Raw genomic sequence first — 27,467 nt, forward strand, 5'->3', positions numbered from 1 at the left:
CCACCAGAGGGCAGAGGGCTTCTTCTGTAACAGTTCAAGCCTCTGGCAGCCCCCAGGGCCACCTGCTTCGCACTTGCCCCAATGTCTCCCAGGTGGTGGGAGCCCAGCTCCCCCACTCCAGAGGCCAGATTCCAGCTCCAGCTATGCCCGCACACCTGGATCTGGCCCACAGTCTCCACCTCTTGCCTCCAATCTCTGCATCACTAATACTGCTCTGGGATCTGAGGAAAATACCTGCATTTACAGGCAGAGGTCACACACAGCCACATGACACACAAACCAAACCCTGATGGCGCTCCCCATGCAGCCACCTGAATCCTATGGCACACACAGCATGGTTCACTTGGACTCTGACATGACAGCACAACACAGACCATGGACACAGTCGCCCCTCCACACACACACAGTCAGTGAATACTCACACAGGCACAAGTGCACACACACAGTGACCTGCACACAGTGACCTGGGAGAGACTCAACCAGTGGAGCCCTCCCAACAAACAGAAGGGTTGGAGGAAAAAGTCAAGCAGTCAGTGGGGTAGGGAGCATCTTCCTCAAGAAGTGGGGGCATTTAAGGAGGCCCCTGAGATGAGCTGAAATCCCCGGTGTCAACAGAAGGAGCCAGGCCTAGAGGAGGGAGGCAAGCCTGGGTCAGACCAGGTGGCCCCGCCCGTTGATGTAGATGCCATTGCCCGTGGGCTTGGCCCGCAGGGTCCCATTCTCCTGAACAAAATGGTTCATGGCCTGTTTGATGCCTTCATCCTGATCTTCCTCTTCCTCTGCCCGCCCAGAGCCTGGAGATAGTAGTTCGGTCTGTGTTTCGATCTCCCTCACTGTGGTCAGCGTGGAGTAACTGCGGCCCTCGGGCTCTTCACTCTGGAAGCCAAGGGCAGGGGGCAGGTCAGGAGCCAAGGCAGGGTGGCCAGACATAATGGGGTATGGTTGGGTCACAGTGGGGTCAGAGTTCAGGCAATCAGGGATAATAGTTGTCTCAGAGGCATACGGGCTCGGAGATCAGGGGCCAGGAACAAGCATTAGGCATGGGGAAGGGGAGATGGGAGAACAAAGGCAAAGCAGAGAAGCGGGGCTGGGCCATGGGAGCAAGGGCCAAGGAGAAGAGGACTGGTAAGGGGGCTGCTGACGCACCACGTCTGGGACCAGGAGAGGGGCCTGAGGAGAGTGGTGGGGACACCGGTGGGGCCGGGGGCCTCACCATCACAGAGCAGCTACTGTTGTCCTTGAGACTATCAGGGTGGCCCTCGGCTTTCAGCCCTACACTCTCCTCCGGCTGCAGGGCCCGGACATGAGGGAGGAGGTAGAACAGAGCTCAGCCTCCTCCCCTCAGCCTCTTCCCCTCTCGTCCTCCACCAGCCTCCTCCCTAATCACCTTTTCCCCCAATCTGCAGGCCCATTCTTTCCTTGACACAGACATCCTCACTCCCCCACCACCACCCCAAACCCACCCTGGAACCAGCACTGATGGTGGCTTCCCAGAGCAGCCCCTAGGCCAGTGCTGAAAGGGGCCTTCCAGAGCAGCTCTAGCAGACCCAAAGCAGCTACACGCCCTCACTCCACCCCCAGCCCAGCCCCAGCTATGAGTCAGTGGCCAGATCTGGTGGAGGGCTCTGCTGATCTGCAGAGGGGCCCAGGTGCAAGCAAACCCCAGTGTGGCCACGCCCCACACATGCACCCAACCTTGGCACATACCTGGCTCCTGGGGTCCGTATGATGGGAATGCAGCCTCCGGATAGAGTTCTCCCTGGTCAGAGTCAGCTCCTCCTCACTGAGAAAGACACCCCCTTGTCAGGAGCTGAGGGTACTGGCAGCCTCCCAAGGTGAGCCTAGCCTGGCCAAACTTATGTGAGACAGGGCTGGAGGGTGTGGGTGCCCTGCTGGCATGCAAGTGTGAGTGTGTGGCTGCAGGTGGCAGTGTGGCTAAGGCGTACGGGCATATGGATCTGATCCTCACTAGGCAGTACGGTTCCCCTCATCCAGCTGTGGTCAAGGCCCCCAAGCTCCTCCCCACTGCCTGAAAGACCCTGCCCACGTCTGGTCCAAAATCTCCCCACTTGTTAGGCCACCCAGTCACCCCTCTCTCCTTGGTCCTGACCCACCTCTTGCTTGCCTTTGCTCTCTATTCGTTCCCAGCTTAGTTCTACCCACACAGGAATGGCCAGTACTCACTATTTCTGGGTCATCTGCTGGGCCTTGCGCCGATGGTATCGGGACATGAGCACCACTACCACCACCAGAAGGCAGAACAAGAGTGCGGCGATCACACCCACCACCACCACCGAGGCCGACACTAGGTCCACCTGCTTCCCTGAGTCTTCCTGAGGGTCTGCTGGAGACAGACCATTGTCTAAAGTGGGTGCCCAGATCCCTGACCCACCCCAGACCCCACAGGCTCATGCACACTGTCCTCACAAAACGTATCCAAAACCACCCCCTCAGCTTGATCCTCTACGAAATACACACAGTCCAGCCCCCTCCAGATAAATACTTTCCCAGTTCATTATGTCTGTCTTGCTTTCTGTTGCCCCCATCAGGCCCTCACCCAGATCCCTTGTTTCTGCCCCCAGTGCTTACCAAGAACAGCCACTGTGACCTGAGAATCCCTCGAGGACAGCTCGTTGCTGACATGGCAGACGTAGGTGCCACTGTGCTCAGTAGTCAGTGAGGGAAAGCCCAGAGTGTCCCCTTCTACTCGTACCCCACTGGGCATTGGCCCATCCAGCCTGGAGGACAGGGAAGCTGAAGGGTGCCTGCTGGGGCGGACTGAGGCTGCCACCACCCAACGTGCCCAGGCAGCTCTCCACCCCCCTCCCCCATGACGTCATCCAGAGCCTCGGGCTGTTCCCACGGTGCCCCTCCCTCCCCTAGGCAGGTCTAGGCAGAGGCCCCTTCTCCCTGCCACCCAGCCTGACCCGGGCACCCCCCACACACACTCGGGGAAGATCCACATGTGTGCCATCCCACATGTGCCCACAGGCATCACATCATCCAGCACTGGGTACCAGGTACACATGTTATAAAAGTCCACACAACAGGACCCTCCACTCCTAGCTGGGCTCAGAGGTACTTGGAAAATATGACTGCATGCTTCAACACCCGTGATGTTTTATGGCAGGGTACACGACCATAGCCCCAGGCACAAGGCCACGTGCATCACTCATATGCTCACTCGTGAGAACATGCCTGTCATGGGCTCACACACATGTGAATCTGACCCCTCCCTAATTCTCTAGACTTCTCAGACCCTGGAAAAAAGCCAAGGACTCCTTGAGGAAACTGGAGGAGGTGGGTGGGTGTTTCTGAGGTGCTAGTTACAGGGGTGTTGGTTTAGCAACAGTTATAGTCAGCTGTATCTTTTTGTCTTATGCATTTTATGCACTCACATAAATATATAAGATATTAACATTTAAATACTGTGTTATATTTACTGGCCAGCTGCCAAAAATAATAATAATAATAACACTGTGCTGTGTTTCACAAATCAAAAGAAAAAAATCCAAGGACTTATCAGTTTATTTCCTACCAATGACAATGTATCCTAGATTCCCTATGGCAAGCCAATAATATTTGGTGACCATGCATATTTTTGTATTGGTCTGAACATGTGGTTCAGAATATATTGTCCCAGCTCATAATGAGTACATCCTGGCCCTAAGAGGGAAGGACCCTAGTCCCAAGCTAGACCCTCTCCCAGGCCCAGGCCTTACCGTGTCCAGTTGTACGTGGGAGAAGGCTGCCCTTCACTTAGGCACTTGAGCATAGCTCCTTCTCTGCCAACGTGCCACAGCTTTTGGTCTTCAAGGCCCCTCACAGAGGCCTCAGCAAGGACTGGAATGGGAGGTGGGAGGAGAAAGAATGGGAATGATGCCTTTAATCATGTGGTTCCTTGAAGGGCCCCCGCCCCACGCCCCATGCCCCACCCTGCCTGGAACAGCCTCCCCTTGCCCTTCTCCGTCCTACTCATCTGCTGCCAAACCTCTCTCAGCCCCACCTCGTTGACGGCTCCTGGCCACACGGGTTCCCTCCCGTCTCTGAGCTCAAAGAGTCTATATTGGTTTACCCGTGCAATAAGCCCAAAAGTCCCTCAGGGTAGTGATGTGTCACACTTTTTCTGGATCTCCTGTGGTGCCTAGTGTAGTGCTCGTCACAGAACAGGTGCCGAATAAATGCTGCCTGATTCTTCAAAGGCTTAATAATCCTACTAGTTCATTCATTGCTTTAAAACATACATTTGTTGAGGACCTAGTTTGTGCGAAATGCTGGATTAGCCTAAACTGAAAACAGTCTGATCCCCCCAAGAGGCTTGAAGTCTAATGCTGAGAAAATAATATCTACTGTTTACTGAGCACTTTCTATGAGCTAAACACTGTACAAGATGCTTTGCATTCATGTTTTCTAATTCTCATTAAAACCCTGTTAAGTTGTTATAATTATACTCATTTTGCTGATGAAGAAAATGAAGCCTATCAAGATTAAATAACAGCTGGCAAATGGCAGAACTAGGGCTTTTCCTAGTTCCAAACCCTAAATTGTATATTTTACAAAGTGCTTTCAAATCCATGTTTATATTTGATTCTCCCAACAACCCTGTGAAGCAGTATAATCTCCTTTGTAAAGATAAGGACACTGATGCTCAGGGAGGTCTAAGTGATCTGCCGAGATCATCTGGGACTGGGCTCTATGTCTTCAACCTTTAGACTAGTGCTCTGTCATGCATTGCAGCCCCCAGGCTAGCCAGCGTGAGTGGCTCAGGGCCTCACAGTGTCCCACCAATCCTCTCAGAACCCAGGGGAACTCCCTACCCGAGCATCCAAGTACTCACAGGCCACTTGGAGGACGTGGGTGATCCTTTGGTCCTGGAGCAGGCCAGGGTGGGACACCACACAGGTAAGTGGCTGACCATTCATGCTGCGGCTAGGCACCAAGTGGAACTCTGAAGTGACAGCAGCAGAGCGGGAGTGTTTGAAGGAACGGCTGGATGTTGTGCCTTTGACCTCTGTGTCCCAGGTTACACTGGGGGCCGGGTTGCCCTCAGCTGTGCAGGAGGCTGCCAGCGTCAGACCCTGGCCTTCTTCTAACGCTGGACCAGGATTCAGTGAGGGCAGAGGAGGTACTGCAGATGGGGAAGGCAGGGGTCACAGGTCTGTACAGCCCATCAGGAGGCCCCAGCCCATCCTGTTTCAGTCTTGCACAACTGCAAACTTTCAGGCCCCCTTTCCTTCTCTTATTTCACCAATGAATACACCAGATGAGAGGCAGAATTACAGGTGACCCTGTATCTTTCTTCATTGTTTGAATTTTTTACAATGAGCATGGGTCATTTTTTAAATAAAAATAGTGAAGTAATTAAAAATTAATCAGATGTCATCTATATAATAATAATAATAGCCATGTATTAAATGCACTTAGTATGTGCCAACTATTATGCTAAATACTTTACAAACATTATCTCATTTAATTCTGTCAACAAGCTACTGAGGTAGGTATTATTATCCCTATTTTACAGGTGAGGAAACTGAAGCTCAGGGAGCTTAAATGACTTGTCCCAATTCATCAGCTATTAGGTAACAAAGCCTAGATTCACACTCAAGTTTTTCTACTGATTCACACCCAGGTTTTTCAAGGCTGGTGTTACTAACTTCCACACAGGTAAAGGGAAACAATAAAGGCCTTTATTTTTATCTTCAAAATATTAATAGCCCAAGCACAGAATGAAAGACTCAACCATAGGTCTAGGGTTGACCACAAGTGTGCGCAGTACAAAGTGGAAAATAACAGCAAAAGAAAAAAAGAAAGGTGATTTAAAAGTTGATTTTGAGGGGTGGCCCGTTCGGATCCTATATAGGGATGGCCAGTTCGCTCACTGGCTGAGCATGGTGCTGGCAACACCAAGTCAAGGGTTAAGATTCCCTTACTAGTCATCTTTTAAAAAAAAAAAAGTTGATTGTGATCTCAGACTACATTCACTGAAGGTCCAGATCAAGGAAGGTATTAGCACCACCTGTCATGTATGACCACACCATAGCTGGTCCTATGTGTCCACATCCAGACTCCATGTTATAAAACCGTGGAGCAGGGCTGGCTGGTTAGCTCAGCTGGTTAGAGCGAGGTGTTGGATGCCCGTATGAGCCAGCCGCAAAAAAGAAAAAAAAAAAATTAAATTTAAATCATGGAGCTCAGGATGGGGCCGCGGGGAGGATGGGGGGAAGGGGGACTTTTGAATCAGTGTCCCTAGTGGAACTGTGGCAGAAAGCTGTGCAAGCTGAGCTTGGAGAAGAGTACATTTTGGTGGAGTATAACAAAAAATCCGCAGCTCTTTGAAAGGCTGTTGTGCAGAAGAGAGAATGAGCCTGTGCGGTATTCCTCCAGAGGGCAAAAGTAACAGAGAGGGAGATTTCAGGTCATCGGAAGGAAGACCTTCCTAGTAAATGGATTCTTCCTCAGCTTTCGGGGTTACTGGAGAGTTTCTGGATTGGGTGGGAGGATGGGCTGGATGAAGCTCCCTCACCCCTACAGGACCCCATCTTTTATCCGTGTTCTGCCTCTGCCCCATCCATCTCTGCAGTCCTCATCTCTGCTCCTGTCTGCCTCTGGCTTCTCTCCTCCGAGATCCCGGGCGTGGGGTCCTGGAGCATCTGCACACACAGCAGCCCCAGACCATGCCCAGCCGGCCCCACTCACCCAGCACTCGGAGCCGCAGCCGTGCCTGGAAGCTGCCGGCGGGGAAGGTGCTGACGCGGCACTCGTACTCTCCCTCGTCGGCCTGCACGGCGTTGCGCAGGAGCACGGAGCCGTCAAGGGGGTCCCGTGGGGGCGGCGGCTGTTCCACGCGGCCCTCGTAGGCAGAGCTCACATGTAATCCGTACTTGGAGTGCAGTAGCGCCAGCTCTCGGGCGCCCTCGCCCGCGTCCACCCGAGCCCATGCCACCTGCCCCACCTGCTCGCCAGGGTCTCCTCTGTAGAAGCAGGGCAGCTTTGCATCCTGGCCCAGCACCACGGTCACCAGGTCCGAGGTCTCCAGTTCACCCGCGGGACACCGGCCTGCAGAGGGCAGACAGGAGCAGCCAGGGTTAGGGGCGCTGCCAGGGCCGGGGAGCGTATTCACAAAGATAATGATGGCAAAGGCAGCGGAAATCCTGGAGCATTTTATGCTTGCAAAGCACGTTCAGTTCATTACCTCATTAGATCCACAAAACATTCCCAAGAGGTAGGCGTTATTATCACCATTTAACAGATGAGGAAACTGAGACCCAGAGAGAGGAAGTGTCTTGCCTAAGGCCACACAGACGATTTATGGAAAACTCACACCCTCCTGCAGCCTAGGATTGTATCTTGAGCAATTGTAATGTGGGAGGCTGTAACACGATGGGAAATCCAGCTCCTGTCCTCAGGAAGCTCAGAGTTCTCAGGAAGATGGAATTTATGCACACAGAAACAGGGAAAGCTATGGACAAACTTCCATAGGAGGCTCAACCTGCCAACAGGATAAACGTGAATGCTTTCAGGAAGGGTGTCCTGGAGCCATGGCAAGGGTCCGGAACCGTTGGTGTCTGGGATGGGGGAAAAGGGGTGGGAAGGGTCCATCCTATATGCCCTTCAGAACATTATTTTCATGGCTTGAAGATGAGAGACCGGGATTCCCAGAGAGAAGTAGGTATTCCACGTGGGAGGAATGGCATGAACCTAGGCTCAGAGGAGGGAATGAGCAAGTCGCTGAACACAGAAAGGACCCAGGTCAGAGGCTCAGAGGGATGAGGTCAGGCCAAACACACAGCGACAGGGCAAGAATGGGGGGGCAGAATCAGAGGACCAGAAATGAAGAGCTAGTGTTTTGCACACTCACAGGGAGCAGGGATTTTGGAATTAGTGTTATCCATCATGTAACCTTATCTGCAAATAAGAATTCACTCCCTGTCCTCATAGAAATTGAGGCCTGTTCAGGAGGAAGAGATACAACAGATATGGAAATATACGATGGTGGTTTCTGATTTAGTGCTCAGTGATGTGTTGCAGGCCACTTGTGCGAAGGGGCAGTCACTGTGGTCCCGTCATGTGGGAGGGCCTCATGCATGAGTTGGGTAGTATTAGGAGGGGGAGAAACCTGAAAAGGCATCCAGATAAGGGACCAAAGTGAGCAAACACCGAAGAGGTGGAGAGGCTAGCTGGTTCAGGAAGCAAAGTGGAGAAGACCCAACCTAGGTTCTCTAGGCAGGGTGTGTGTGTTGAGCAGAAGTGGAAAATATGGTTGGGATAGGGTGGGGTCAAATCACCCCGGACCTTCCCTGGCAGGCAAAGGAATTCAGATTTGGTCAAGGAAATGGGGAGTCATTGAAGGTTCCTTAGCCAGGGAGTGGCCTGAGGCAAGTCTGAGTAGAAAGTAGGGAGACTGAAGACAGGACACTCACCAGGAGGCTGCAGCTATAGCCCTGGTGTGGTATTGCCAGGGCGAAGAAGAGGGGGCAGTTCCTGAGGAAATTTGACTGGGATGGATTTGGTTACTGACCAGAAAGACAGATGAGGGAGATCAAAGACTGAAAGACAACTCCTCAATTTCTAGGATGAGTAATTTATGAGGGAGGCAGACAGGGCCTAGGGAAGCTCATGGTTAGGAAGAAATACATTTGGAGTCACAGAATGAAACATGAAATACTAGGTTAGAGGCTGGGGGCAGAGTGGGTGGGTGCTTCTGGGATAGCAAGAGCTCCTTGCCTTAGAATGTATTCTCCAGCAACCCCCAACAGTTTGTAGTTTCTGCCTCTGCCCAGCACTTCACACACCCTTTGCTCACCTTTCTTTGCTCACACTGTAGTCCCTGCCTGGAGTGCCTTCCTCCCTCTGTCTGGTAGCTCCTACTCATCATTGTCGGGATAACTCCTACTCATCCTTTAAGACTCCGCTTAGGCATCACTTCTTCCTGGAGTCCTCCCTCCTCTACGTCCACTTCAGGCAGCATTAGGTGCCTTTCCTTTGTACTCCCCTAGCACCCTGCTTTTAACCCTCTCATAACATTTTATCCCATAGATTGTATTTGCTATTTTCTCGTCTGCCCACCAGACTGAGCTCAAAATAAACTGGGTCTCACATCACACATGGAAACATGATTTCTGATTTAGTGCTCAGTTGTAGGTGGTCTCCATTCCTGGCACATAATTGAGGCTCAATTAATGTTTATTGAATGAATGAATGAGTGGGTGAATGAATGAACTAGAGAGACAGGCAGAAGAAGGAAAGAGTAGAATGAGGAAGAATGAGCAGTCCTTGGCTGGGCTGGGCAGGGCAGGGAGGGCATTGACATGGCAACCTTGGGATGGAGGCAGGATAGGCTGGCTAGCTGGGTTCACTGACAAAGGGAGTACCTCAGACTGGACAGATGGAGACAGAAGGGATGGAGGGAAGAAGTAAAGCCCCACCAGACGGACCAGAGGGTACCAGTGAGGTAGAGCATGGGACAGAGGAAGAGGTCCTGTGGCCCTGATGGCAGGGGTAGAGGGAGGGAGAATGCTGTTGGGTGCTGGGAGGGCCTGAATGGGACGGGACAGACCTGCAGGGCCGGATACCAGGGCCCTGACCTGCCTAAGCTGATGCTGGTCCCACCCAGCCCAGCCTGGGAGTCCAGCTAACCGCCTGCACCCCTCCCAAGCACCTCCTCCCAGCGTTAGAGGAAGCATGGCTGGCAAGGAAGGGCTGGGGGTGGACTTGGGATGGAGGCTCCCCAGCACATCCTCTGCTTCAAATGCTGGTGTCTGTGCAGGTCACAGGGATCTCAAGCCCTGTGCCACTGGGACACTCAAACTTTTCTAAAGACTATTTCTGAGACAATGTCAGATGATGTATTTCCCATCCCTATTCCTATACTTGCCAACCATTTGCCCTCTCCCCACCACTAATCACCCATACCCCCCCCCCGCCCCCGCACCAAAATAACTTCTTTCTTAGGACACAGCAGGCAGTAAGTACCCAGCACCTGCCTGAGTCCCAATCCTCTATGCCCTTACCTGTGAATTCAAGATCCCTATCCGCAAGGGGCAAGCCCAAGTTTTGCTGAATGAGGAACCCAGAATAACAGGAGTCCCTTCTAGAGCTCTCCCACAGCCCCCCTTTGTGCTAAATCCACTATTTAGTAGGAGCATCTCAGCCTGGGGCAATACCCTTCTCCAGATACACTCCCATCCCTACCCCGTAGGCTGCAAGAGAAGAGAAAAGAAAACTCGAGGCCTAAAATCCCTGTCCTGTGCTAAATAGACCCAGGAGCCCAGGCTCCCAGGCCAGGGCAGGCCAGGACTGCCTCCTCCTTCTCTTCCCCACCCAGTACCTGCCTGGCGTCAGCATGATGATGTCACCAGACCTAAGGAGAAACATGGCCTGCCTGGTGAGGTCACCCATCGGGCATGTGGTAGCCAGGCCAAGCCCATGGACCCTTCTGCTACAAATTGTTTGCTAAGGCTGGGGGACTCTGGCTAGCTGGGCACTCCTCCTCTGGCCTTCCCCACCCCTCCTCCCGGGAGTACCAGGACGCTGGTCAGGAGCCTTGGTGACTCAGAGGCTGCCACACAGCAGCAGACCTAGCTACAGCCGCCACTACCTTGCGCAAGGGAGAGAACAGGCCCAACTGGCCAGACGGGATCCCTGCCCTCAGCCTCCCCCACCCCGGCCAGGCCCCCACGGGCCTCTTCAGGGCCCTGCCCTTTGTGCACCCCGCCCGATCCTAGACAGGCCCTCCATTCCTGGCTTGGGCTAGCTGGCTGCTCCCCACCCTGTGCCTGGATCTCAACTTTCCTTTCTGTGTGAGGTCTGGCGTCTGATCTTAGGAGGGGAAACTGAGGCTGGCACCTGTGGATACACAGCCATGGACAGCTTCTTTGAGGAAGAGCTCTTTTCTTTATGAGGGGCCTTTCTCCATTAGCATCCCCTGCTAGTACTTATAGAGTTACACTTAGGGGTCCTAGAAGTCGGTCTGTGAGACGGAGGAAGTAAGGAAGTGTGAGTCTTTTATGTCTAAATGTCTGCTTATCTTTGGGTGAGGGACTACCCAGCTTAGCACTAGTTCATATGCATGTGAGCCTATCTCCTTGCATGAATTTGGGGGTGTTTGGCACATGTATGTGTTCATGTCTTAACTTCAGGGAGTATATATACTTACTTGTCTGTGCTATGTACTGGGCTGTGTGTGAACACGTGTGCACGCACCATCCCATGTGCATTGCATACTCTCTGTATGCATGGTGTGCATTCTTGCCCCGCAGAACTCTGCACACATAGTAAATATTTTGATATTGGTTTATCTTGGCTTTCGCATGTCTATCTGTCTCAGCTGCCCTTGGTCAGTGGTATGTGGTTCTGAGCCTTTGTCTCTGCATCCTGTCTGGAGTGTGTATCCCTCCCCACCTCACCCCAAGACCTGAGGGCAGATTCATGTCAGGTTCAAGGTGGAGGTACCCAGAGATGAGGTCACTGTCCTTCCAGGTGACGGGAAATTGCCATCAAAGGCTCCCCAACAGAACAAAACAAAAGCTTCCTCTGCCCTTGCTCCCCAGGTTCCTACTAAAGGGACACCCACCCCTTTACCCCCACCACCACCACTCCCCTAGGCCCCCCCAGCACCTCTGGCCCCCCAAGGAGGCCTCTGCCTGGGAATCTGTCACTGCCACCACCAGAAAAACCAGCTCTAGCTCCAGGCCTGGGGTAAGGGTTGTCTGGTGTGGGTTTGGTGGGAAGGAGGCAGGAGAGGGGGGCAGGGGAGGAGGGTGGGAATCCTGCCTGGGGCAAGGGGGAGGGGTCCAAACTGTCTAGGGTCTCATTCTCCTTTGTTAACTCTTGCCTCCCCTTCCCCCTCAGCAACAACCTCCACCACAGAGCTGAAGTACATAGGAGTTTGGGGTAAGAAAGGCCCTGGGAGGGGAGCATCAAAGCCCCCCATCCAGGACAGGTGACTTAAACATCCTGGCAAGGTCTTTTGAAAAATCCACTTTGACCTTGGCCTTGGAGTGCTAAGGAACTTTGAAAACCAGAAGATTCTCCCTCGCCCTTATCCACCTCCCTCACTTACCCTGCATTGTCCTAAGCCCCCCAGCTTAGTGAGAGCTTCCCAACCTGGGCAGAGTGCCCACCCACAGATTAGTGTCTGGGAGGGGGGCCACACCAATCACAAAGGGAGATAAGAACAATGGAGGAGGACAGGCCTTGAGGCAGCCACGGCTCTGGCCCAGACACAGCTCCCAGCACAGATAAGTCTCCTAAACCCCCCGGAGCCAGAGTCTGAGCCTGGCTGAGTCACCACAACAGCCACACTGTGGGTGGGAGACCCAGAATTCAGCTTCTCTCAAACTCCTGCAATTCTAGGCTCCCCCCCAATACTACCACCCCTCACCCCCCCACACACACACTGTGACCAGCTCTGCTCCACCCCGAATCACAGCTTCAACTCCAGCTCTCAGCACATACCAGTTTTAGAAGGAAGCAAGGAGAGGGGACAAAAACCTATGGGAAAAGCTCCTGAGGCCAGAGGCTCCCCGATCCAGTGAAAGTGTGATGATCCCAGCTGCCTTCTCCACAGCCTTCCTCCAGGAGGCACGGTGGGTGACTCCCTAGTTCTGAACTTCACCTCCTCATTTTAGTTTCATTCCCAGATCCAGACCCTGGGCTCCTCTACTCCTTTCCTGCCTCAGTTCCCCACATCACCTCCATCCCTCTCTCTGTCTAGACTTCAGTAAGTACAAAAGCAAGTTTTGGAAGCCAGAAATCCCAGACATTCTTGCCTCACTGGGCTTGCTCCCCACTATGGCTCACCCCCATTCACTTTGCCTGGAGGACCCCAGGATCCAGAGGTTGTGGTCCAGAAGATGGGATCATGAATTCTAAGTTCCTCACCACCATCTCTGTGGCTGGGGTCTCCTTAGACCCACTCCCTTAAACACTAGGGTAGGACCGAGGTCACTGGGGCCACAGGGATTCCCTGGGATTCTCCCAGTTCTCACCACCTTGGGCGGGGAAGCTAGCCTCCCTTTCTGGCTTCCCTGAGTTTGGGTAGGTCCTGCAGGAAAGGGCCTGCCCCCCTCTGTAAACAGGAGTAGAAAAGCAGGGATGGGGCCCCTCCCTTTCTAGGAAACTAACTTCAGACAGAAAGCTGATCCTAACCCTCAGCAGACAGACCTCAGAATTCAGAGAGCCACTCACCCTCTGGCCCTGCACAAAGAGCTAGGGACTAGAATCCTATGGGGGGGGTATCTTGTAGGCTTGGGACCCTCAGCCTCAGGGCAGGAGATGGGGGAGGGAGAAGGGAGGAGACCTCACCCGGAAACTCATCCCATTAAGGAGAGACAAAGAGCTGTGGTGTTGAGGCACCTCCCAAGCTGGGGCTCCTCTCCCTGTGAGGGGTGGGGCAGGGCCCTGGGGCTCAGAGCTCCAATGGCCCAGTAGTTGGGGTGGAGGGGGCCCTAATTCACAGTAGGGCTAGGAAGGCAATATCCTGGGGAAAGATACCCTGCTCCCCACTGAGAGACAGGACCAGGACACTTTCCTCCTCCTATCTCCACAGTCAGACCGACTTTTCCAACACCCCAGCATCCACCTTCAGCCAGGGGTTGGACAATCGCAGAGACATAATATCAGAGCTGGAAGGTCCATAGAAATCATCTGGCCCTAGTTCTTGGTCTACTGAGGTCTAGTTTCTTAGTTACCCAAGGTCACCTAGCAAACTAATAGTAGAAACAGGATCAGAACTCAAGATTCCTGGCTTCCAAGTCCAAGGATTTTTCAGAGACATGAAACATTCCAGGTTCCTAAGGGGCCTTTAAGAAGATGCCTGCACACAGCATAGCCAGAATGGAGGTGGCAGTAGGAGTGGGGCCATCTGATCCTCAGGTAGGAACCTAAGGTCTGAGTCTCCAGCCCTCAGAGCAACCTCCAGCTCTGTGCAGGTTAGAGCAACAGTACCAGCAGAGTGGTGTCTTACTAGGAATCCTGGAATCAGACTTCCTCCTTTACCACAGCACCTCTCACTCAGGCATTGGGTGAGGTCAGGGGTAATTTCCTAACTAGAAGGGGGTCTCCTTTTCCCTTCCTTAGGCTTCTCTTTTTTTTTTTTTTTTTTTTTTTAAAAGATGACCGGTAAGGGGATCTTAACCCTTGACTTGGTGTTGTCAGCACCACGCTCAGCCAGTGAGCGAACCGGCCATCCGTATATGGGATCCGAACCCGGGGCCTTGGTGTTATCAGCACCGCACTCTCCCGAGTGAGCCACGGGCCGGCCCCTTTAGGCTTCTCTTTGAGAGAACTTTTGCATCATGGAAAAGGAAGGTAGGGACCGTGTCTTATTCACCATTGCATCTCCAGTATCTAGTACCTTGGCTGTACCCAGTGTGCACTCAAAAGTATTATTCTTTAGTGGACTAGGAGTCAGGAGACCAAGACACTAACCCTGGTTATGTTTCCAACACCAGGTTATCTTGTAGATCACACTTGCCAATCTATTTCTTTCAATTTTTCCATCTGTAAAATGAGGGAGTTGGAGTGGTGATCTCTTTGATCCCTTCCAAGTCCTGAGACAGCATGGCTCCATTCTTTAGGTGTGGGTAGATCCTACAGGAAAGTGACTGTTGGGTTTCCTGGCCCCAGCCATGAGGCCCCGCACTCTTGATCTAAGCAAGTGAGAAGGATTGTCTGGAAGATGGGAATTAAGACACAGGGGTTGGAGGGATGGCAGGGGTTGGAGCTCAGTATCCTGTGATTGGAGGCTGGACAAGTGACCCTTCCACTATAAGATCAGAGTGAGGGCAGCCCACACCCACACCAATCCACACATCTAGGTCTTGTTCTCCTGAGAGCTTTAGCAGGGAATCATGGCTGGATCCTCCTGGACAACTGAGGCTCCCTAGCTACTGATCCTGGGGCTGAGAATCAAACTGTCCTATCCAGATAGGGCCCCATCTTTCCAAAAAGAAAGATTTCTTTGTTACTCATTTCCCTGGGAACAGCCTATGGAATCCCACCATGGTCTCATTGTGCACGCGCACACACATGCTCTCTCCCCCGCTCTGAAGATTATAAATGCCTATACTGTATACCTGCTCTACATCAGACAGGCAGGAGGTGGGGAGTAATAAAAGGCATCTAACTGACAAAATGGGGAGAACAAAAGATGAACAAAAGGGACCACACCCCATCTAAAAGATACCCTTCCCTAGACCCCCACCCATCTGAACAACCCCTTTATTACCACCCTGGCACCTAATAGTGTGCCCAGGGAAAGTGAGGGGCCATAGTCTCCCAACACGTGCCCCAGTCCTCATACTCTAGAACATCATGGAGAGAAAAGAAGGGGATAGAATGCCCTGTCCTCTCTCTGGGCATCAGTCTTCCTGCACCCTGATGACTGCTGAGACCAGCTCAGCCCTGAGTCAGCCCCATTTCCAGGCAGCAGCTCTGGAGCCCAGGGGATAGACTAAGGAGCCTCCATGAAACCCTGGGGTGAGCAGGGTCCTCACCAGTTCTGCCTCCCTGCCCTCCTGCACTGGGTCACCATATCTATTCCCCCAGACACAGCTCAGGTCTAGGCAAGGCTTTGGCAGAGGTAGTCAGGGACCCCAGACATAGTAAGCAGCCTGGGGGCTGGGAGGGAATATGAAAGGGAAGAGCTACACTGGCTTTTCTGGGGGTACTGCTGGCAGCTGGGAGTAGGAGAGATTTGTTTCTCAGTCCAGAGTCAAAGTAAAGAGAATATTTGTGTGCGTGTGTGTGTGAATGTGTGTGTCTATGTGTTTGTGCCTGCATGTCTGTGCCAGGTTGGGCTCAGAAGCAAGGGTTCTGATGGTTCAGGCAAGTCCTACCTGTAAATGATGCCAGGAGCAGAAGCAGCAGCCAGGTCTCAGGCCCCCACATCTCGGCTCCCAGGGACAGGGGCATTGGTTGAAAGGCAGACCTGCCCAGCGTTTCTGAAGTTCCACAGAGTTCTCCCTGGGAGCCGGCTCTAGAGCTGGATAAGGCACTGACCAGAAGGCAGGAAATTGCAGAGTCCCAAGGCACTGACACACCTGCCTACCCCCTTAGGTCTTCACTAGGGGACTCGGCTCTGTTCTATCCACCAGGTGTAGCTACCCGCACGAAGCCGTGATCGGGAGCTCCGAGCTCCCCAAAGCTGCTTCCCACGCTGTGGCCAACAACGACGACGGCAGAAACCTGGGAACCTGCTCAGCAGGTCAGAACAGGTGCGTCTCCGGGGGCTGGGCCTGGCACGGAGACTCAGCAGCCGCCGCCCCCATGGCCTGGGCTAGCTAATGGGCGCCAGGGAGGGAGGGAAGGAGGGAAGGACCTGGGTGGGGGCAGTGGGATCCCATCTTCAGCTCCAGGCCTTACCTGCGAGTGTTTGGAAGGGGCTGTGAAGAGAGAGGCAAAGGCAAGAGGAGGGGAGGCTCAGGGTGTCTCAAAGCGGGAGGCACCAGGCCAGGCCAGAACAACAGGGGTGAGGCCCTTGTGGGTGGAAAGGAACCCAAGCATCTCATACAGCCAGCCTCGCTGCCTCCTGAGGGCCTTGATAAATTCCCCAATCTCCTGGAGGGGTTTATCTTTGCAGCCACAGAATTAAAGGCCAGAACTGAGGAGGATCCTGGCAGTGCTAGCTCATATACTTCATTCTTCACATGAGAAAACTGAGGCCCAGAGAGGGAGAGGGACTTGCTGGAGGACATGCAACTTAGTATCACAGTTTGCTCAGACACCTCTATCTCTGAGGCAAGGAGCTACACCTTGTTACCCATCCAGGAGTCCCAGAAGTGCATCAGTACAACCTGAGTGAAAAAGAGGTTCCTTTCCACCCTCTCCCTGGTTATTTTACCCATTTTACCCCATGGTCATTGGACAAGAGCACATAAGTGGACTTTACAAGGACAATCTTCATTTCAAATACTCTGTCCCTGTTCCATAAGTATACACTTGTTTCCATTTTGAATGCATAAAATGTGACCACCAAGTTATACAAAAGCTTACTGGCCTACCTGAGATAGGTCAGAGGAAGGGGGCATATTCTGAACCCCTGAAAATTTAGTGAAGAGGAGGGGCAAGATCACTGGCAGACTGGGGCTTAAAAAAAAAAACAACAGGTAAATATAGAGACAGACATGGGAGGAGAACAAAATAGGGTTAAAATCTTGCAGGATCCTCTCTGTCCGGAGAAGGGCAGGAAGAAGAATCAGGAAGCAGTAAGGGAGGGTTATTTCATATAGAATATTTTTTACCATCACCCTACAAACTCTACCTGTCACGATCTTATTCATCTTTCAAAGCTGACCTCAAATGCCACATCTTCCATGAAGCCTTCTCAGTTCCTCCCACCCCAAATTAATCTTTCTCTCTTCTATTCTTCCTCAGCTCTGCTAGTCCTTTTATTATAGCTTATGTACTCATAATTTGTGCACATCTTATCTCCTTAACTAAATTGTAAGTTTCAATTCAAGAAACACTGATTGAGGCCTGCTGTGTGCCAGAGATTCAGTAAGTGTGTTCAATTGAGGGGCAGAATGAGAGTCGTAGTCTGTGAAATCCTTGAAAGTTGAGCTTGTTTTATAATGTTGTCTCAGTCATTTGTGCTAGGATAGTCCACAGTACTTAATGGGAACCAAATACATTTTTGTTGAAGGCATCAATTTCTAAAAAAGTGGTAAGGTAGGGTCAGTAAAGCAGAGATCTTGACTGACTATGAGTTACTATCCTGGAACTGGGTAGTGACCTGGACTTTAACCCTGCCTCTGGACTATGACCCTTACTCTTGCTCTAGGTTCCACCTCTCAGCAGTGACCATGGTAGTGAAGTCTTCTTCAGGTGCTATTTCCTGGGGGTGAGGGGAAGCCTCAAGAGCCATGCAGATGCTAAATGTCTCCAGTTTCTCTCCACCTCCACGTTGGCAAACCCCTTCCCCTCTTCAGGACTCAGGTCTCCACCTGTGCCAGGGGAAAAGCCCCACCCCGATGCTGCTTTGAGATCCACTGCAGCAGGGGTGGGGTAGGGCAGGGGGGAGTGGGAGGGGGGAGCATCCTGTGTTATAATTATGATTATCACACCTTGGATCCTATCACATGCTTTCAGAGGAGCTCCTTTGCTTCCCAAGGATTCACCTCCAGGTACAGGAAACCACAGGAGAAACTGAGGCATGGGAGTGGGAAAGCAGTTAGATCACAAGGTGGGTATCCAATCTTCTCCCTTTCCATTCACGGGATATTCTTCCATCCAAAGTGCATCCAGTTAGGACATCTCTGAGCCCCTGGTTGGGACCCTCAATCATTCACCTCTAGGGCCAGCCCGTGGCTCACTTGGGAGAGTGTGGTGCTGATAACACCAAAGCCACAGGTTTGGATCTCTATATAGGAATGGCCGGTTAGCTCACTTAGGAGAGCGTGGTGCTGACAACACCAACGCAAGGGTTAAGATCCCCTTATTGGTCACTTTAAAATTTTAAAAAAATCATTCATCTCCAACTCTAGCCAAATAGAGCACTGAAGGGAGGCAGAACTTTTCCGAGGTGGTGTTAAGGTAATGGCCATGCCCATTTTTTCATTTGTATGTCCAAGTCTTTTTTGTGTGTGTGTGAACGGTAAGGGGATCGTAACCCTTGGCTTGGTGTCGCCCACACCGTGCTCAGCCAGTGAGCGCACCGGCCATCCCTATATAGGATCCGAACCTGTGGCCTCAGCGCTCCCAGCGCTGCACTCTCCCGAGTGAGCCACGGGTTCAGCCCTGTATGTCCAAGTCTTAGTAAACACCAGATGAAGCCTTGAAGTAGGGTCTAAGGGCAACACTGGTCCTGAGAGGGAGCTTTAGAGTCAGGCAGCCACTCCAGGCCTTCAACTGAGGTAGGGATCTTTCTTTCCTCTTCTAACAAATATCTACCTTTAAGTCCCTCAGTCCTTTCATTCCCTCAATCCTGTATGTCTCACAAGGGAATATGAATATGCCCTCATACTTAGGCTTTTCTTACCCTCTTCTGGGATGAAACCTGGGTAAGGCACATTTCAGGGTTGGGGCTGGAAGAAAACATTGGTTGGGAGGGAAAAATTTCAAGACCAGTGCCTGACAGCCTGGGTTTCATTCTTTCTTCCACATTGAATCCCCATTCCCCTCATGCCTCTCTACCTACCCTCCTCCCACCCACATTCTGGGCCCTAAGAATGGGAACAATTCAAGCCATGGTGGCATCTTTAGCATGTTTATTTGTCTGAGTGGCATAACTGTGTGCATGCCTGCACACATGCATTCATTTAACAGACTTTTAGTGAGTACTACTTTGTGTCAGGCTCAAGGGAGGAGACAGAAACAGATAACACACGGAGCCCTCAATCAGGACAAACACATAAATAGCTGTAATACACTATATCCCACCATCATGCATTCTCTATGTGTCTCTGTAAGTGTACATGACGTGTATATATGTTGGACTATCTGTGTGCATAACTGCAGATGCTCATTATCTGCATGTGTCCAAGCATCCACTCATACCCATCTCTGTCCCCATGACAGGCTGCACACCTAAGTCAAACCGGTTGGAATGGGTTGTGCTGAAATTTTTGTTTGTGTCAATGGGACCTGAGGTGAGTCAGGGAGGGACAAGGATGGGTGGAGTGGTGTGGGGAAGAAGAGTGAGAGTGAGGGTCAGATTGAGTGAGAGAGGGAGGGAAGGAGTAGGTCAAGTTGGGAAGGGCTAGGGCTGGGGTGTCAGGTCGATGGAAGGTTGGGGGTAGGTCTAGATGAGAAAGCTCCTTAGTGAGTAATATCCTGTTTGTCTGCAGTGAGATCTCAGGTCAGAGAAGAGTCAGAGGCTAGTGGGGAGACCCTTGGGCTTTGGGAGAGAGGAGGGTGAATAATAAATCATAGTTGAACTAGTTGGAAGCATGGCTGTGGATAAAATGTTTGCAATCCTTTTCTGTACAGCTTTGTCTGTGTGATAAGATATTCCTGATCTACTCATTGTATTGATTTCTGCACAATTTGTATAGCAAGGTGTTGGGGAGCTGATTGATTTGGTGGAAGGTTACTTATATGGGACTTGATCCCACCCCCCAGGACTGAGACTATTTCAGGTAGTAGCTTCAAAGTCTCTCCTCCTGCTCTTCCCTAGGATGTTCCCCACCCGTGGAGGTGTGGTGGGAGACCCCCGTACAGGACACAAGGGCTCCAGCTGCTTTTTCTCCACTGCAAAACATCTTTGCTCCCCTTCAGCAGGAGCTTCACTGTGCCCAATATCAGGATGGTGGTGTCCTGTTTTCCAGAAGATTCCATCTAAACATTGCTATGGGCTGTGTTGTTTTCATCTGCCTGTCCTGCAGGCTCATTGATTCCAACACCCAGCCCCATCCTTTAATGACAACCACATTTCCTGGTTGCCTAACATCGCTTGGAGATCAGGGGGCTGGGTTTGATTGTTTTTCGAAGGCTCTAAAGCTGGAGTGAGCCACCCAAGGGAGGAGGAAGTAGAAAATAAGGCACGTTCAGGTCCTGTTTCTCAGTAGGCTCAGTTGTGTGCAGAGCCCGCTCCTCCTTGTTCTCATGCCATGGACTCTCCAAATTTGTATAAACATACTACCACAAAATCAGGGACCAGAGCATGGGTTAAAAGACAAACATCTTTATTCATTGACCTTGCATCTCTAGATGTGTTGGCACTTTAAAAATGTTCTTGGTATAGGTCCTGGCTGGTACAGGATGAGAGTAGGAGCCCTCAGGGAAATCAGCCTTCCAAGTGGTGATGATAGCAGAAGATGCAGCAGCGAGGAGGAGGTGAGAGCAAAGGTTGGAGGGGTCCTGAGAATTTGGTGAGAGAATGGATTCCAGTGAGGACCCCTGACTGTGCTCCCCTTCATTCTCCCCTGTCCTCAGGCCAAGCCACAGGAAGAGCTAAGTTCCTTAGCTTAGCTGTTGGGTAACAAGGAGGCAGCCGCTAGGGGCCAGAATGACCTGCAGAGTCTGTACCACCAGGGGCATCTTCAGATGACACCAGTCCTTTGTAGAGTGGGGAAGACCTCGAGGAGAGAGAGCAAGTGGTGTAAAGGGCCCTGAGGGAAGAGTGGAAGGAGCTGGAAGACATTAGAGGAGAGGTGCAGAAGCTGAGAGTAGAGAAGGGGTAGGTGGAGTTTGTGAGGAATGGAATAGGAACACGGGATTCCTGTAATTTGAGGGCAAATTTTCTTTAAATGTTTGTTAGCATAATCTTCCTTCTGTATGTTCCAGGAGCATCCATCTCTCCCCCTTGTAAGCCCTAATTCCCTCTTTTCTTTCCCCACCAGGACCCCAAAGTCACCCCAGACCTGCAGGCTTACCCTGTTTCCACCATCAGTGCTGAGCAGGCAGGTGTAGTTGCCTTGGTAAGAGACCATGATGTGGTGCAGCTGTAGAGGAGCCCTAATCCTGGGTGCCCAGGCTCTGTCTCTGCCTGGTTCTAGAAAATAGGGGCCAGATCTCCTAGTTCCAAGGCACCCCCAAGGCCCTGCTTCAGATCTAGTTCTTGGCCTTGCTCCCACTGCACCCGGAGACTTGGACCCTGTCCTGCACCAGTTTTTTCAGTCCTGTATACAGCAAGGTTGGAAGCCTCCGAGCTAAGGATTGAGGAGGTAAGTCCTGGTCTGGGGGAGAAGCAGGGAGTAGAAGCCAAATAGAGCATGCCTCTGATTCCCTTTGGAGAATCTTCCATCACACCCCCAAGATAAAATTCATACTTCCTTTGCAGGAACCCTGTAAAGCTAGGGCTTACAGACCCCTCAAGTCTGTTGCACAGATTAGGTTACAAACCTTCCACATGCAGGTCTGTGAGCTAGATTAAAAAAAAAAAAAAAAAAAAAGGTTCTGAGAGCCGTAGGTATAGAAAAATGAATGGGTTTTATTCAGATCTAGGAGCAACTATCCTAGCAGCTTCTCTGAGAGTTCCGAGAAGCAGTGTGGATCAGAGCTGTTAGTCTTTTATACTTAAGCCCACAACCCTGGACACCTGGGTGCCCATACACAGCTTACATTAAGTAGTAGCAAGGAATACTTGAGGACATTTACAGCAAATGCTCAGCAAGATTCTGAACATCTGAGTTGCCCTGACATTTTCCTATTTTTCCCAACAAACCCCTAGTAACTGCCTTCCAGCCTCACCTTGAAGCTTTCCTGAACTTCAATTTCTCCTTCAGTTCCAGAAGTGGCATAAAAGAAGAAGGGCTAGGGATCAAGAAACAGGGCAAAAGTCTCTTGCCAGTGATAATTAGCAAGGTTGGAAGTATTGGTCCATGAGCTATAAGGAAAGGGGAGAGGAACAAAGTCTAACTTCCCCTTGCCAGTCTGCTTTCCTCCCTGGGTCCAGGCCTCCACCCACTAAGGTCTTCTGTGGGGGAATCCTACTCCCTGAAAAGGCCCCATATATTGAAATTCAAGTCCTCATCAATAATCAAGATCTTACAACTGTGCCCAGGAACCCCCAAATTGCTACAGTTCTAGAATACAGCCAAAAAGGGAAGAAGTCTGGCAACTCTTGGAAAGTTCCAAACCTCCTTACAGGAAAGTCAGATGGCTGGCTCTGTTTAGCAGAGAAAAAAAGGGCAGCAATCCAGAGAAATAAGCACAAAAGTAGAAACAGTGAGAGACAGATCTCAAGGCACAGTGAGACTGACAGAAACTTAGAGACAGAAAGATATATGGGGGGGTGCATACATGTACACACACACAGAGTTATCAAACGGAGGTGGAGAATTCAGAGACAAAGTGGCTGAGACAAAATCTGAAACAGAGACAAAAAGACCTGAAGAGAAATTTCTGGATTCCTACTTGCCCTTTGCTGGGATCACTTAGGTACTTCCTTCAGCCCTCAATATACACCAATCAACAATGACCCAGTGATACTTTCCTAGACAACACGGCCAAGTCCCTCAACAACACAAGTTCCTCCCCCATCCTTATCCCACCTTTCCATCATTCTCTAACTCATCTGCTTCCCACTCCCTTCCACCCCAAGTCTGCTTACAATTCCAGCTTTCTCTCTAACTTCTAGTTCATGTCCAATCAGAGGAGCTCTCAAGATCTGGCCTCCTGAAATCTTTTTTCCTTTGTCCTGTTTGTCCGTGTCCTTATTCTGGCTGAGCTGAGAGCAAAGAGCCAGAATTGAGGCCAGGAAATCAAGTGTCCAGAAGGAGCTATGGAGAAAATGTAGAAGAGTCAGAGGACAATAGAGGAAGAGCCAGAGAGAGGACCTGAAGGATGGGATAGCTTGTGAGATACAGGCAGAGGGAATTGTGGGACTCTTGAGAGTGTGACTAAGCCCCTTGGCTTTCTGTGTGTACATAACAAGGCTGGGAACCAGAGATGATTCCGGGTCAGAAAATGGGGTTAAGGGAGGGAGAAGATAGAGTGAGAGCTTTCTGAAGGTTTGAGGAAGGAGGCACAGATTTGGAGCTGGGACAGCCATCTAAGGCTGAGAAGCTAGGGTCTAGGTATCCTTGCTAGCTAGAGATGGCCAACTGAGACAGACTAAACTCATTGGATCATGTCAGGATTATTATGATATTTCAAGATATTCTGCCCCCATCCCCACTCCTGAACAGATGTTGTACCTGCATATTATTAGCAGGTGAAAGCAGGTCCAGAGAACCAAGAGCCCCTTCTCCCTTTCTCTCAGGTCTACCCTTCACTTTATCTTTTTATCTTTTTTTTTTTTTTTTTTTCTTGGTGACTGGCCAGTACAGGGATCCAAAACCTTGACCTTGGTGTTCTCAGCATCACACTCTCCCAAGTGAGCTAAACCAGCCAGTCCCACTTTATCTTAATGTCCTTTCGGTTTGTGTGTCATTGGCAGGGTCATTATAGACCACTTCAGATGCTGTCCTGGGTTGTAAAGTATGTCATACAAGTGTAGATTGGCTGGTTTTCTTCCCTTCTCTCTCCCTTTATTTGTTGTTGTTGGCGGTGGCAGTGGTGGTAGTGGTGGCTGGCCAGTATTGAGATCTGAATCTCTCCCTTTTTCTAATGGCTTCTTTTCTCCCTCTTCCAAAATATGGACTTCGTTCATATTTTGGACTAACCAGGGGAGGTAGGATTCCTGGGCAGTTCCACTCCTTGGGTCTAGGGTTGGCACAGCAATGGATACTAGGGAGTAGTACTGCCTAGTAGTAGTATCCTACTAGGTGGAACTGTAGTAGGTGCAGAACTGGAAAGGGTACTGCCAAGAAATATGTGAGGTTCAGGTGCCATGTCCAAGTGAGTCCTACTGCTGAGGACTCAGAGTCAGAGTGGAAGCTAGGAGGAAAAAGAAAACAAAGTTGGAAGAGGAGCTGGAAAGGACCATGGGGTGGAGAGTTCCCATTTCTATCCAGGATAGGCAGAAAGTAAGAGTCTGGCAGAACAGCCAAAGGCTAAGGCAAAAGCAATAGCCTGAAATGTGCATATTGGCCAATAAGGTTTAAGCAAAATGACCCCACCCTCCCAGGTGGCTCCTCACTTAATCCTAGGAGTATGACAGATCTGAATCTAGCTGTTGAGAGGTTAGCCAGTGAGAAGCCTTAGGAGAAGACTAGCTTTCAGATTTCAGCTAAGGACATTAGAAGTTAGTGAGTTCTTAAGAGATTTTTACCATGATCTTAGAAAAATGAAGATCTGGCCTGTCAGACTCAGAGAAAGATATAGGTGGACAGAAATTTTCAAAGCTATTGTTGAATCTCAGCTTTAAGGTACAGTTGGGGAACAGGTGCTGGTAACCTTCCAGTCTCTCTGACTGTGCCTTCCTGCCTATACCCTCCCCATGCTGTTTTCTCTGAGGGTGGAAGCCTGCTGTGCTATCAGACCTTTGAATTACATGACCATCCCCACTGCAGCCCTGGACACTCTATGGCCCCAATTTCTCAGGTAAGATAGAGATCAACTCGATGTGTAGAAACCAAAGGCAAAAATAGCAAAGGCATCATTCCCATTTCAGCGCAGCCCTGGGGGACACAGATCCTGTTTCTACCCCACCCCCGCTGTGCTGGGAGTAGAAATCTGTCTGTATTTCTTCGTGCAGCTGAAAATAGTCACTTTGGCTATGGGCCTCTTCATTTTTCACTGGTCCTGGAGGGACAGTTTAAGTTCAGGGACTTGGATTGAGTAAAAGGAAGGTATCAGGGAGGGGCAAGAATCTGTTTTTCTCACTCCTCCCCAACTTCAGCCCCATCCAGCCTCTAAGGCTGGGCAGCTTCTGCCCTGGATCTTATCAGGAGAAACTCCCTGCCCATAATCCTGAGTTCCGAGGCGACAAGCCTTAGTTTCCATGTGTTGTATGAACCTGATGAGGCAAGATGAAATAAAGACTCTTCCTAGGACTCAGTAGTGAAAAGTTGTCCAAAGCTCAAGTATACCTAAGATATTTCCCCTCCCCCAACCCAACCAAGCACACGCGCGTGTGCTCTCACACGCACACACACTCGTTAGTATGCCCGAGAGACTGGGTTCTACTACCCCCTAGTGGCCAGAGCTGAAAGGACGCTCCCACTCCCAAGCCCTCACTACAGAATTGTAGGTAGGGAAGACACCTAAGGGATAAGCCAACAGCCAGCACCTTTTAGAAATGAGAACTCTGAGGAAACCTAGGGAGAAATAATCCCTTTGAGAGTCAGGGGCATAGTTGGGACTAGAACGCAAGTCTCCTGACTCCCAGGCCAGTGCTCGGTCCACTTTCACTTCCTCACCCTTTGACTTTTGTTTTCCCTTCCTAGCTCATCTCTGGGGAGGTCAGAGTAATCAGAAGGACATCGTCCCTCCCTGCCCGGTGGAGCAACACCTGCACCTCAAATGTCACAATCACAAGTCAGTTCGCAGCTGAGGTTCTGAGGAATTGGCTGTCCCCCGACTTGCTGACGTTAACAATCTTTCGGGATTTTCACTTGACTCGCACTGCTCCTCTCGCCTTGGTGACATCACCGAACGACTCCCGGTAGCTACCCGTCTCCCGTCTCCACGGTAACCGGTGCTTTGCGACCTTCAGTTTGTCGCGGTCGCGCCGCACAGCTGCAGTGGTTGCCGGGCGACGGCGGAGAGAAGGCAGTGGATTGAGGTGGGAACCCGGGCCGGTGTCCTGTAAGGGAGGTGCTCATGTAGGGGTGCGCTCCCAGCCGCAGACCCTGCTGTCCTCCCCGTCCCCCAGGCCCATGGCGGTGGCGGTGCCCCCGGGTCGGGCGGGGGGCTCGGGCTGGGCCTGGCGGCCCGTGGCGCAGGACGCGCTTCTAGCTCGGGCCTTCCATTCATGCACCGAATTGCAGGGACGGTTGTATCTGGTGGGGGGTCTCCCAGCAGGAGGAGCAAGAGAGCCCAGCAGGGATACGGTGGTCTTCGACCCGGCTGGGGGCCAGGCCGTGCGACTGGGAGCCCGGGGCAGCCCCCAGCGCAGTCACCACGACGCGGCACCCGTGGGCGGGCGTTGGCTGTGCGTGGTGGGCGGCTGGGACGGGTCTCGCCGCCTGGCCACAGTGGCCGCGCTGGACACAGAGCGCGGAGTGTGGGAGGCGTGGACAGCGACCCCTAGCAACTGTCCCCCTGCCGGCCTCAGCAGTCACACCTGCACCCGCCTCTCGGACCGTGAGCTTCGGGTAGCTGGCCGAGAGGGCAGTGTCCGCACTCAGCGACGTTATGGAAGCATCTACACCTTAAGGCTGGACCCCAGCGCCCGCAGCTATTGGTATGCACCCTCTGTCCAAAACCTTTCGCCCTCCTTTCGTCTACACTCTGGAAAAACAAAAGCTGGACAAATTTCTCAAGCAACTGACCCACATCCTAGCACCCTCCTTCCCCGGGATCTACCATGTCTAAGGTAGCTCAACCCTCTCTACTGTATAACCCTCCTTCTCATCCGACCTATATACTGCACTGCCCCTTGCCTTTCTATCCTTGGCAAGCGCAGTGGGGAAAGGCCGTATTGCACTTACATTTTCCAGAAAACCCCACTCAGGCCTGAATTTCTGTATATCCACAGCTACAAGGAAGAAGGATGCCACACAGTCTCACGCTCAGGTCACTGTGCTGCCCTGCTCCAAACTCCTGGACCCCACCCAGGTCATCAGCTATTGCTCTTTGGGGGTTGCAACTCAGCTGAACCAGAAGTAGCTGGGCTTTGGAGTCATGGGAAGATTAAGGTATTATCTACTCACATCTTGCTTAGAGTGGAAGGGGGCTAAAATTGTGATGCCCAAATCCCTGCAGACAGTTTGTTCTTTCTCCCCGCAAGGAGGAACCACCTGTTGCCCCTCATTTGATGGAACAGCTTGCAAGGCTTGTGAGCAGTGGGCAGGGGTCCCGACAGGGGCCCCAGGGACTACGGCATCACTCGTGTTCTGTGGTGGGGCCCTTTGCTGTGCTGTTTGGTGGAGAAACTCTGACCAGAGCTAGAGACACCATCTGCAATGACCTCTACATCTATGATACCCGTGAGAGCCAGACTAATGGTTGAAGAGGGAAAAGGTGGGAAGATAGGAGAG

The 27,467-nt window shown here is 51.5% G+C and overlaps 2 protein-coding genes across 2 annotated transcripts; one reads left to right on the plus strand and one right to left on the minus strand.

Annotated features, from left to right (window-relative positions):
- Window positions 1-651: 651 nt before the first annotated feature.
- NECTIN4 (nectin cell adhesion molecule 4) lies at window positions 652-15,915 on the minus strand. The gene is made up of 9 exons (XM_063106662.1): window positions 15,840-15,915; window positions 6,697-7,056; window positions 4,838-5,128; window positions 3,723-3,843; window positions 2,590-2,738; window positions 2,185-2,341; window positions 1,708-1,783; window positions 1,214-1,288; window positions 652-876 (listed from the first exon to the last, which is right to left on the minus strand). Exons 1-9 carry the CDS (start codon window positions 15,913-15,915, stop codon window positions 652-654), a joined length of 1,530 nt encoding a protein of 509 aa, XP_062962732.1.
- Window positions 15,916-26,144: 10,229 nt separating this feature from the next.
- KLHDC9 (kelch domain containing 9) lies at window positions 26,145-27,378 on the plus strand. Its single transcript, XM_063103841.1, has 3 exons — window positions 26,145-26,671; window positions 26,966-27,125; window positions 27,193-27,378. The coding sequence occupies exons 1-3, from the start codon at window positions 26,145-26,147 to the stop codon at window positions 27,376-27,378; spliced, it is 873 nt and encodes a 290-aa protein (XP_062959911.1).
- Window positions 27,379-27,467: the final 89 nt, after the last annotated feature.

This window comes from Cynocephalus volans, chromosome 8, assembly GCF_027409185.1.
Source record: "Cynocephalus volans isolate mCynVol1 chromosome 8, mCynVol1.pri, whole genome shotgun sequence".
Classification (NCBI taxonomy): domain Eukaryota; kingdom Metazoa; phylum Chordata; class Mammalia; order Dermoptera; family Cynocephalidae; genus Cynocephalus; species Cynocephalus volans.

What these genes read in the sequence shown, in the direction of transcription:
- NECTIN4 (XM_063106662.1), bottom strand. Translation starts at nt 15,915, where the DNA reads ATGCCCCTGTCCCTGGGAGCCGAGATGTGGGGGCCTGAGACCTGGCTG. An exon ending in GCTCCTGGCATCATTTACAG is followed by an intron (nt 7,057 to 15,839) that starts GTAGGACTTGCC and finishes TGCCCTCTGCAG; the next exon opens with GCCGGTGTCCCGCGGGTGAA. An exon ending in ATACGGACCCCAGGAGCCAG is followed by an intron (nt 1,289 to 1,707) that starts GTATGTGCCAAG and finishes CGGGCCCTGCAG; the next exon opens with CCGGAGGAGAGTGTAGGGCT.
- KLHDC9 (XM_063103841.1), top strand. Translation starts at nt 26,145, where the DNA reads ATGGCGGTGGCGGTGCCCCCGGGTCGGGCGGGGGGCTCGGGCTGGGCC. An exon ending in CCCAGCGCCCGCAGCTATTG is followed by an intron (nt 26,672 to 26,965) that starts GTATGCACCCTC and finishes GTATATCCACAG; the next exon opens with CTACAAGGAAGAAGGATGCC. An exon ending in GGAGTCATGGGAAGATTAAG is followed by an intron (nt 27,126 to 27,192) that starts GTATTATCTACT and finishes AAATCCCTGCAG; the next exon opens with ACAGTTTGTTCTTTCTCCCC.